Source organism: Neofelis nebulosa, chromosome 5 (genome assembly GCF_028018385.1).
Source record: "Neofelis nebulosa isolate mNeoNeb1 chromosome 5, mNeoNeb1.pri, whole genome shotgun sequence".
Taxonomy (NCBI): domain Eukaryota; kingdom Metazoa; phylum Chordata; class Mammalia; order Carnivora; family Felidae; genus Neofelis; species Neofelis nebulosa.
In genome coordinates this window covers 60,890,717-60,902,846 of record NC_080786.1, presented here as the reverse complement: position 1 = coordinate 60,902,846, position 12,130 = coordinate 60,890,717, and the positions used below count along the sequence as shown (strand labels likewise).

Sequence of the window (12,130 nt, the reverse complement as noted above, 5' to 3'; positions counted from 1 at the left end):
CCAGCCAATATTTTGGGTTTGACTTCAATCCTGGGGGGAAAAAACTGGTAAAAATATTTCTTAAAGGAAACTCTGTTCTATGACTTTATGATAAAACATTATCTGAGGTATTCAGTAGAATACTTTTGCTTGCATATATCATGTCAAACAAAATAGCCTTTAAGGGTTCACTGGTGATGCTTTCGTGGATTATCCAGAGGCTTAAATTCTAAATAAATAAGCTTGTTAAAACATAAAGGACTATTCAGGAGACCCAATTCCATCATGTCCTGTTATGCTATCGTCTGCAAGTAGGTTATCCATTTTTGTGGATTACCCTGGAGAGCTGAGCGGCTGTACTGCTGTCCTCAAAATCCCCTCGTGATACATACTCTCTTTCCCTTTTTCTTGTTTCATTTTATATCTATCCCCTACAGGACTGCAGGAGTTAGTAACAAATGTTTGATGAAGCCAAACAGGTCTCACTTTGATAGTCACCTGAGTCTGTTTTCTACTTTTCTTTCCCTCACTTTTATATCATTATTGGGAAACTATAAACCTCTTTTGTCTCCCACTTTGAATTAAACTTGGAGGGGCACCTGGGTGGCTCAGTCGGTTAAGCGTCCGACTTCAGCTCAGGTCATGATCTCACAGTTCCTGAGTTCAAGCTCTGTGTTGGGCTCTGTGCTGACAGCTCAGCCCGGAGCCTGCTTTTGATTCTGTTGTCTCCCTCTCTCTGCCCCTCCCACACTCACGCTTTTTCTCTCTCTGTCTCTCAAAAATGAATAAATGTTAAAAAAAAATTAAAAGAAAAACTTGGAGATGTTGCCAGTATATAAATAATGCTGATTTGGTTTTAGAAAGTGCACTGAAAACAGATTCTTTATCTATCCGTATCTATTCATGCATCCACCCATCCATGAAGTTACCCATTTACAAATCTAGTAGAGGACGAAATAACAGTTTTATTTATTTATTTTCGTATCTGTTTAGTACAGTTTTACTATGTTTATGTGAAATGATGCTGTCTCTTGCAGGAAGCAGGGAAAAAAATTCTTCAGCAAAATTAGACTGACAACATGGTGAGGTCCTACATTTCTTTGGTCCAGTCTTCAGAGTGCACCTTCTTAAATCTGTTTGAATTGTTGTTGTTTTGGAATGCACAGATAATAGGTTGAGCAACCTCGGTACATTCTAGACAGAATTGAGAGAATTTCAGAGCTGGCAGGGGTCCCTTTAGGAGAAAGGTGAGGAAATGAAAAGGTAACATTGCATACCTGAACTGCCAACTCGGAGTAGTATTAAAATGAGGGTCTAGGTGTCTGGTCTCAGCCCAGTGACTTCTTGTTCTAATATATACAAATAACAAAATATTTGCTTTGATAATCCTGCATTATTAAATGGCCAACAGTTGAAACAAGGGGAAGTTTAGGCAGAAAAATATGTCCGCATCGTTACGTAAAAAGCTAAATGTTGTCATGCTATTAAATCATAAGCTCGGGTACTCATTCCTTTTAATATAAAAATGGAGATGAAATAGAAAGCTCCCAAACATGCCATTTCAAGGACTAGACTTAGGAAGGCTGAGTGTGGACGGACATCACAAGTTCTCAGCTATCATGATGAAAGCCGGATGTGCAGTTTAAATGAAAATTTGTGGACAATATAAAATAAAAAAGCATCAGTTGTTCAATTGTAAGTTTTAAGCTTAGATGTTTGTCAGTCTATCTATTTTTCCTACTGAGAATGACGAAAACCTCTCTAGGAAATCTGGAATGAAAATTGGTATTAAATATATGTCTTTCTGCACTGTAGCCTAATTCTATCCCTGAAGTCAATTTCAACGTAACAGAGAAGAACCCGGGCTTCTCAAATACTAACTAGATATTTAAGTTACATTTTGTCAAAGAATGTGATTAATAAAACTGAATTAACGTGAGATATTTTTGTGATAAAAAGCGTAAAGACTGATGAGGAAAGAAGGGGAATATAGTTATCTGGTTTAAAGCCAAGCCACATAATATTACTGACTAAGCTGAGAGAAAGATTTCTTGTTCAAGGATATTAGTACTGACCTTAAAACCATGTAGAGAAGCAGCCAAGGTAGAATGCAAAAGAAATGCTTGGGAAATTAAAAACGAACAAACAAAAACAAGAAAACAAAACACTGATACCTGAGCCCCATCCTCAGAGATTCTGATTAATAGACCTGGCAGAAGGGCCCAAATAGGTCATTTCTAAGGTACCATTGGTGTTTCTAACGTCAAGATTAAGAACCATTTGTATAGAATGTGGTAGTGTAGAAAAACTGGAAGACATGGTATGTGACATGATTTCTAAGAGAATACTAGAACACTGTTCTGTGCAATGATGGTAATACATCAATATTGTTGCTTTGATTCTCAACAGAGAGAAAAATTAGAGAATTAAAGATGGGAGGGGACTTAAAGGGATCAAGGATCACTAATTAAGAGAGTTAAGGGATCTTCAGAGGAAGAAGAGAAATCAGAACAATAAAATTAATTTTAAGAACAAGTAATGAATATACACATTTTGATAAAAACATATTTCTAGTTTTGATTGCTAATAGCAAGAACTGACCTATCATAGACAAGAGGTTATCGCTCATCTATTTTTAATTTTTCATTTAATTTATGTAACTAAGTGTCAATAAAATATTAAAGGCAATATAAATTACTTGAACAACACAGTGGAAAATGATTCTGTGAAAATTATAGTCCATTAATACTGTTGAGTTATTATTAATCTATATTCAACTATGCCCCAGATTATTATCCTGACATGAAGTTAGTTTCTATTTTTTAGAAGGGAGTCTATACTAAACAAGACAGGATTCTGAACAATGAGGGTATAACGATTATAAGCAGTACGAGTGTTTGAGAATGATGGAGATGCGTCTAATCTTGTGGCTTTAACATTCAAAATAAGTTTATCAATTCTATTTATATTTAGAGCACATTGAAAAATATTTGCAAGTCTTTGTTATTATAGTATTTATATTTTTGAGGATAAATATATTCTGGAGTATTGCCAGAATAGTTTAAATAGAAATAATTTAGTAATGTTTAAGAACCAGAATGGTTCTTTAATGAAAAATTCTTGCCACAGAACCAACTTACTTCATAAATATATATATTCTTGGGGTTAGAAGGATTGGTAATGCTGTTTATCTGGCAGGGGTTGACTAGGTCATTTTAAGTTTGTTATAATTGTTGGTAGATGGAGAGATTACCCTATACATTAAGCATAATTATTTCTATAAGATGTTTGAAAAAGTTTCATAAAATGTCATTGTGGATTTTATGAGATTTGCAATTGGGTGAATAACGATGCAGAAGTGAGGCAAGTTTTTATGGGGTTCTATATTCTTGGATTTTATCCTAGCTGATGAACTCCACCAATGAGCTGGATAAATAGTTATTAGCTGAGCCACAATGTTCAACAAATTTAAAAAAAATTATTGAACATCTATTATGTCTCATGGGATATGTGGACAAATTAGGGAGGAATTGTCAATATAACTGAATTAGGATTCAATACTATATTGTCATACTTGGAAACTTTTAACAAAAAGTAGGAAAATCCTAGTCTTAGCTTAAAGCATCAGATTTTTGAAGGTAGGATGGTAAACGTCTGGCTTGATTATTTGTTCGTGGGAGTAAGATTTAAGAGTTTTGCACAGAGCCTTAAGGTAAGCAAAATTCCTGATGGAGTGACTTAATCACGATGCAAAAATAAGTGACTTGAAAGCGGTCACAGCGCCTATAACAGTGTAGAACACACCTGAAATACTGGATCCATTCTGAGGATTTATCTTACATTTTGATGAGTAGAGAGATACTGTCTTAAATTGATAACGTGATAATTAATGTGTAAGTGTATTATTTTAAAGTATCACAACCAGTAGGACCAGAAAAAAAAAGTTTAGATTGGGAGGAATGAGAAGGGAGAAAGAGCATGTTAGCAATGCCTTTTCATTCAAAGGAGAGTCATTTGATCAATATGTGATATTTGCGCGCACACACACACACACACACACTGCTATTATTTGGTGTCATGGAGAAGTCCATGACTCAGGAAGAGTTAAAGAAGGCTGTCTCCAAATAATAAAAATTTCAAAGATAATTTAAAAAAGGCTGTCTCTGAGGAGTAGGGCTTGAGGTTTAGAGGGATGGGGGATGGGCTGCGAATAAAGCCTTCCAGTGCTATTGGATTTCACACCGTCAACATATCCAACTATGGTTTCAAAAGTTAAAAAAATCTGAATGATGATCCTCCCCTGGAGAGAAAGTGCAAAGACTGAGAGAATCAAGAGGCTGCTATGGATCAGTGAGTTCTGATGTTAAGACGGTTGAAGGAACTGGGATCATTTACCATGGACAAGAAGTGTTAAGAAGAGGCTTATGTTAAGAGACTCTTAAAAACTGAGAGCAAACTGAGGGTTGATGGGCGGTGGGAGGGAGGGAAGGGTAGGTGATGGGCATTGAAGAGGGCATCTTTTGGGATGAGCACTGGGTGTGGTATGGAAACCAATTTGACAATAAATTTCATATATTAAAAAACAAAACAAAATAAAATAAAATAAAATAAAATAAAAAGAAGAGGCTTATGTAGATGTAGGAAAAGAGGGTAGAACCAGAAGGTAGAAGAGGATATCTCTGGGTGAATGTACATAGTAGATACCACAGGGACTCTTAACCTGCAGATTCTGAGTCTACACATATGTTTGGGAGATGCACGTGTCTATATGCTCAAAGAAATTATATGCAAGAATCTGTATATATATATGGGCATATGCATTTAGGAGGAGGGGATAGACCATCATTTTGAACAGATTTTATTTTCCCGAAAGATTATATGATTTAAAATAGGTTAAGGGACACCTGGGTGGCTCAGTCACTCAAGCCTCTGACTCTCAATCTCAGCTCAAGTCATGGTCTACAGTTCGTGAGTTTGAGCCCCACATCAGGCTCTGTTGCAGACGGCTCAGAGCCTGCTTGGGGTTCTGTCTTTCCTCTCTGCCCCTCACCTATTTGTGCTCTCTCTCTCTCTCTAAAGATAAAATAATGTACTTTAAAAATAAATAAATAAAATAGATTAAGAGCTGGGGTGTCTGGGTGGCTCAGTCAGTTAGTTAAGTGTCCAACTCTTGATTTCAGCTCAGGTCATGATCTCATGATTTGTGAGTTCAAGCCCTGCACTGGGCTCTGCACTGACAGTGTAGAGCCTGCTTGGGATTCTCGCTCTCTCCCTCTTTTTCTGTTCTTCCCCGACTTGTGCGCTCTCTCTCTCTCTCTCTCTCTCTCTCAAAATAAATAAACTTAAAAAAATAAAAATAAGTTAAGAACTACAGGGTTGCCTGTAAACACTCATTTAAACAGAGACCGTTTTTTATCAATAATTTAGAAATGTTACATCGGATAACACAGACTAGTTTATTTGAAAGAACCCTTTCTGCTCTTGGGTTCTAATATTTACACGATGAAAAAAATAATGAAATACACTTAATAATAACAGCATTTATTGAACACTTTTTACATGCTGGTTATCATACTAAATGCTTGACACGGGCTCTGGTTCAATCTTCAGAGCATTGGATGAGTTAGGTACTACATCAAAACCTCAGACAAATAAACTTGTTAGAGGTCACCGTAGAATAAGAGGCAGAACCAAGATGAGAACTCAAAAAGTCTAACTCTAGAGCTGGCCTGCTCGCATCTTTTGGAGGGACTTTTCACTGTCTTCACTGTGACTCTCCCTCACTGGCCTGCGTTAATGCTGTTCCATGAGTGAGAACAGCAGCGTGTATACCTGCAAAGCTGCTCTTCCTGTTTCCTCCCGTGTTTGTCTCATTCTGTCTGCATGTCATTTTTGTGCCTTGTTTGTCTGTGTTTGAATAAGAATCTGATGGCTGTGGTTTATGTGAACTTGAGTTCACTTAATACCGAGTCTTTTATTTCACACGCATACACAATATACATGTATGTATATACTATGTAGGTAATATGCTATACTCTATAGCTATAAAAGAGGTTAATATGTACATATAATGCGTAACAACTATATAAAAAGTGTTATATATAATGTTACATATAGGAGAGAGAGAGAGAGAGACTCTGTATTACTTTTCATTTGCTATTGTAACAAATAACCACAAACTCAGTGGCTTAAAACAACACAGATGCATTTGTGTTCTGTAGGTTAGAATCCCAGCATAGGTCTCACTGGGCTAAAATCAAGGTGTTGGCAGGACTCTTCCTTTTTGGAAGCTCTGGGGGGAATTAGTTTCCTTGCCTTTTCCGGCTTCTTTGGCTCATGACCCCCTTCCTCCATCTTCAAAACCAGCAATACTGGATGGAGTCCTTCTCATACCCCATCACTCTGATCTCCCGTACGATTACACTGGACTCACCCATAGCATCCAGGGTAATCTCTCCATCTCAAAGTCCTTAATTTATTACACCTGGAAAATCCCTTTTGTCATGCAAAACAACATATTCACACACTCCAGGGATTAGGACATGGGCATTTGGGGGGACTATTATTTTTGCCTACTACAAGCACTTGCTAAATACATCATCCTTCCGGGGATTGAGACAAAACACAGTTCTTCCATGCAGAAGATTACAAGTGAGGAGACATTTGGAGTGCTTGGGTGGCTCAGCCGGTTAAGTATCTAAGTCTTGATTTTGGCTCAGGTCATGACCACACAGTTGTGAGATTGAGCCCCACATGAGCTTTGCTCTGGGCGTGGAGTCTGCTTAAGATTCTCTCTCTGTCTCTCTCTCTCTCTCTCTTCCTGTCTTCCTCTCTTCCTCCCCCCTCTCCTTCAGCCCCTCCCCCCCACTTGAGTGTGCTCTCTCTCTCTCACTCTCTCTCTCTCATGTCATATGTGCCATATGTTACAGTATAAATAACTGTAACACTGGAGGAAACAACTATCTGCCTGGGGTTGAGAGTGAACTAGAAAAAATTGGGGCTAAAAGACTACAATTATTCTTGACATGTTCATATGACTTTGTCACTTTTTAACCAGGTTTTGAGACTCTGGGATATTCAGCACCAGCTGTCCATCCAGAGGATAGCTTGTTCTTTCTCCAAAAGTCAGGACTTCAGATGTCTCTTCCACTTTGATGAAGCCCACGGACGACTTTTCATCTCATTTAATAACCAGCTCGGACTGTTGGCAATGAAAAGCGAGGCCGGCAAGAGGGTGAAGAGTCACAAGAAACCAGTCACTTGTGCTCTTTACAATTCAGTCTTGAAGCAGGTAATGATGCTTCTCTGTCACTCTTCTGACACATCCCCATGTCCAGAGGCTCATTTCCTTAATTCAGTGTAAGGCAACTGAGGACAGATAGAAAAAAACAAAAAACAAAAAACGTGGGGAAGAAATGATTTAACAGCCATGTGCTTTTCTGCAATAATGTGTGTTCAGGTGGAATTGAAGGGTGATTTCGTGTCCAGCCCGTGACCACAGCAGCACGGATAGAGTTGTAAGGAATTAGGATAGTCCGACTAAAACAAACACAACGTGTAATATAATTGAGCTTCTGTTTGTCGCTCGCTAGTTTGGGTCTTGGTGCCAAATGCCAGTGAACCTGGCTGTAAAGTTCTCTTTTATGAGCACCATCCTCCTGGATCTCCGCGGAAAGTTCTGAAATATGCATGAAATGTAATTAGCAGAGATCCATTTTGCCAGGCATATTTTACACCAGCGGCTCACAGTGGCAGCCCGGAATGTATTCATAATAAAATGATTCAGTTAAATGTGGCGCCACTTGGTATGCAGCGCCAGCGGCGTCTGTCTCCCCGCTACTTTAATGACACTTTGCAGCCTTTGCTTACGGGATCGCCACCTGCATGTCAATGAGGACGCCCTTGCTCCTCTGGAGCAAAGATGCCGCGCAGACCCCAGGCCTTCCGAGAGGACCAGCGTGCGGCGTCGTGGAGGGAGAGGCACCGGGGAAGTTTAGCCTGCTGCAGTGATCACCTCAGGCCTGATGGTAACTGCACAGCAGGAGCGGAGCAGAGAGCTGGTATCCAGCTTGCGGCCAATTAAACAATAACTCCAACCCGTCCTCCCTTCCCTTCCGCAGAAGCTTCTGCGCTCGTGAAGAAACGAGTGGTTCGGTTTTTGTGCAAGGGGTGGAAAGCCCTTTGTTGGTAATGAGTAGCGTGCCGTGTCAGTACTTTAAACACTCTGTTTTCTGGTTATTGTAGGAGATAAAAATCCTTTACAAAACAATCCATTTTGAATTCCATCTGCGGGGAACATTCTCCCGTAAATGTTTTACTGAAGTTTATGAAGGCAGCCAGTTAATTCGGCTCCCTGGTGGCCACTGAGAGATGTTATTTATTTCCAGGAGAACATTTTGCTAATTGAGATCTGCAAAATTAAAAAGCTAGGTCTGTATGTGGATGTGAAGATCTTATGTTGTCTCGCCATTAGATGAGCAATATCCCAGGCGGAATTCAGGAAACGGGACACGAAGATGAGGAATCTCCCATTTGGGATGTGAAGATAAAGCCAAGATAGCGGAAATACAGGCAAATGGCAGGGAACAATAGAACGCGCACATATGGGGTACGAAGTGGGAAGAATCACCGTACGGTTGAGTTGGGTGTTCACACCTCTACTTATTTTTGCTGTTAGCAGTGTAAATAATTAAAAGCATTAATATGTATATAAAGCACATAGAACCATCCCTAGCATACGTGTTTCGTAACTATAGCGGCTAGGCTACAGAGAAACACTTTAATGTGGCATTACATTTATAATTATAAAAATGTATTGCAGTTAGGAGCAAAGAAAACAAAGTCACCCACAGTCCCATCCCCCAGTGACAATGTATCATTTCAGAGTAATTAGACCAAGCAAATAAAACAGTTTTGAACAAGTCCAGGTGCCAGGAATGAGGAGTCAGATTCCTACACTCCCGTCTCTTTCTTCCAGTAGCTCGGGGAGATTCAGGTCCAGACCATCTTGGTGTTCACTGCTAAGCAGGGGCTCAATTCAGGATTGAGGGATGGAAGAAGGGAAGGCAGACACATTACTAATTCACACCTTCAAGGTGGAATACAGTAAAATGCAGTAGAGAGGAGAGCAAAGTGCTGTGTCCCGGGAGGGTGGTCAGTTCTGCCTGGGGCTGGGCTGGGTGACAGAATAGAGCCCTGAAGTCTTAGAGTGGGACTCTCTAAAAGGGGAAGGAAGCAGTTCCAGACAGAAGACACAGCATGAGCTTTCAGAGAGCCTCCCGTACTCACAGGACATTTTTTTTTTTTTTTTTCAACAGGGAGAGGATTTATTCTGGTGTTTGGAGGTACTTAGCAAATGTTGTGGGAGTTGAGGCAGTAAAGGGAGTTTACAGCCAGATTGTGAATGTCATTCACTGAATGTACTACAGCCTGGTCTTGGAAAAATAAAGCATGGACTTGAGTTTAAAACAGCAATTTTCGGGGTGCCTGGGGGGCTCAGTTGGTCACATGTTCAGCTCTTGGTTTCAGCTCAGGTCATGATCCCAGGATGAGGGAATTGAGCCCTGCATCGGGCTCTGCGTCGAGCTCCATGCTGAGTATGGAGCCTGCTTGGGATTCTTTCTCTCCCCCTCTCTCTGCCCCTCCCTCCCTCCACTAAACTAAAAACTAAAAAATTAAAAAGAATAAACCAGCAGTTTCACAGTGTGACCTCAGACCCCTGAGGGAGCTCAGATTCTTTCAGAGAATCTGCAAGATCAAAACTCTTTTCATCATAGTAGTAGTCATTCGCGTTTTTCATTATTGTCTCCTGAGTGCATACTGGGGTTTTCTAGAGGCTGCGTGAGGGGTGATGACATCATTGCTCTAATGGCTAAAAGAATATAAGCTTTTGTATTCTTGTGTTTTCACAGTTTCTCAGTTTAAATTTCTAATATGGTAAATACATAGTACATTTATCTTTGTCTCGTCTCCCACATAAACTAAACCTGTTTGGATTCTTCAGTAATTTTTAAGAGTCTTAAGGGATCCCAAGATCCCTTTGAGAGAGAGAGAGAGAGAGAGAGAGAGAGAATATCCCAAGCAGGCTCCACAATGTCAGAGAAGAGTTAGACAAGGTGCTTGGACCCATGAACTGTAAGATCATGACGTGAACCGAAATCAAGCATTGGATTGAGCCATCCAGGTGCCCCCAAGATCTAAAGTTTTTAGATCCGCTGAGTTAAATCAGAGTTCAGGGTCCAGCAGATAGCTTAACATGTCTAAGCTTCAGTTGATTGACTCTTAAAAATGTATGTGTCTTGTGGGGAGGGTGTTGGGTGACGGAGGTGGGGAGCATAGATGTGAAATTGGCAACAGCACATATCTCTGCAGCATTGCTTTGCTATAGCCTGCCTCTTAGAAACAGCCAGCTTTATCAAGGGTCCCCCAGCCCCCTATACCTCTCAGGCTAAATGCTGGTGATTTACGACACTACTATTCTTAAACTTCTTGCTATTCCTTAATCTTTGTTTTAACCATGTGCATGTGAAAGCAAGATGTTAGGAGGATTAGAATGGAGGAGGGGATCCTGAATTGGGTTTATCCAGGAACACCACTTTAGGTGAGGTAGTTGTTGATCCTGCCCCTTCTCTCCTCACTTCCTGCTCATAAACATTCATCCCCAGAGCTCCTCTTGGTCCTCTCCGCTCCCAGAATCTGCAGGGACACCCCACACTTACCTCTCCCCTCTCTGAGTGTTGCTCACATTTCTAGTTGTTTCCAGTCAAACACTTAACTAAACTCCCATTTTTCTCTGCTCCTTTGATTTTGATGTAAGGGGAAAGATCCTTCCATTCCACTTCTGTATCTTCCTACAACTCCTTAGACTCTCCCAAGCATCACATACATCTCAATTGCTAGATTTGGTCAAATATCACCCTTTCTCATTCCAGGTTCAAAAGGAATCCAGGCTTTTTCAGTCCACAGGAACTTGTTCTTTGGTTATCTGGTTTGGTGGGGTTTTTTGTTTTTTGTTTTGTTTTGTTTTGTTTTGGTAGACTTTCTCTTTGTCTGAGTTTAATGAAAACCTCCCTTTCTGTTGTCATTTTAATATGTTGCAGAAGCTTTATTATTATTTCATTCTCTTTGGACTTCGGCAGAGACCTGACATAATCCCTGTATTAAAGCAACTGGGCGCAGCTCTGCGACTTTTCTTTATCCACCTGCCTTTTGGTATCCTTGTACCCTAATCTAAGAAAGTGATGTTATACCCTGCAAAATCTTTTAAAAGAAACCACATGCTTTACCTTACCCGGCAAAGCTTGCCCTCACAGCTCACAGCAGAACGAGTTGGGACAGGATGAAGGAGTCCCTGGAATGCTGAATTTTGAAAGAATCAAAGGAACTCAATATCCCCGAGGCAGTTCTAATGAACTGTCTTTGCACCGAGTTCTTAAATGGAGCTTTTATTAAAAACTCATGAGGTTAGGAAACGTAAAAAAAATGTATTTGTAGGACTCCTATAAACTGGAATAGATAAAATTTCTGAGTAATCACTCTGGCTCTCATCCTAATGATGTGCGTTTATGTTGTTTTTGTAAAATATGGTGATGTTTCAGTTTGTCTTGCGTCTAGGACATATTTATAGTCAGACTAGATATTTAGGCATCATTGCATTTAGGCAGGGAACCATATTAACTATTTTTTATTATTTAAATAACTTAGCTTTGTAAAGCACTACATGCTTATTATAAGAAATTAAAACAATGCAGTAAGCTCAAATAAGGAACTAAGTATTGCTGAAATGCCATCAATATGTTCTAAATATCTCTGTGTGCATAGAATATTTTATATAAATATGGTTCCGTAAGCTTCTTCTTTATTCTATAATATATTGGAATATATTTCCTTGTACCTAAGTGTATGTAGATCTACTAAATCATTTTTAAAAAGCAGCACAGTATCCCTGTGTGTGTATCATAATTTACTGATCCATTTGCCTTGATGAGAATTTTGCTATTATGAACTTTTTTGTGCATAAATATATTCACACTCATGACTTTATTTCTCTAGGGTAAAATCTTAGGAATGAATTCTAGGTTAAAATATATGCCTATTAGATAATTTGATACACAAATTGCCTCCCAGAATCTTACCATTTTACCCAATCTCC

At 39.5% G+C, this 12,130-nt stretch overlaps 1 protein-coding gene across 1 annotated transcript in view; it reads left to right on the top strand.

The window, feature by feature from the left end:
• Positions 1–12,130, top strand: part of WDR49 (WD repeat domain 49) — a 138,131-nt gene that overhangs the window by 52,012 nt on the left and 73,989 nt on the right. The window contains exon 7 of the mRNA XM_058730420.1: positions 7,037–7,270. Within this exon, the coding sequence (XP_058586403.1) occupies positions 7,037–7,270 (234 nt within the window). The remainder of the gene's footprint in view (positions 1–7,036; positions 7,271–12,130) is intronic.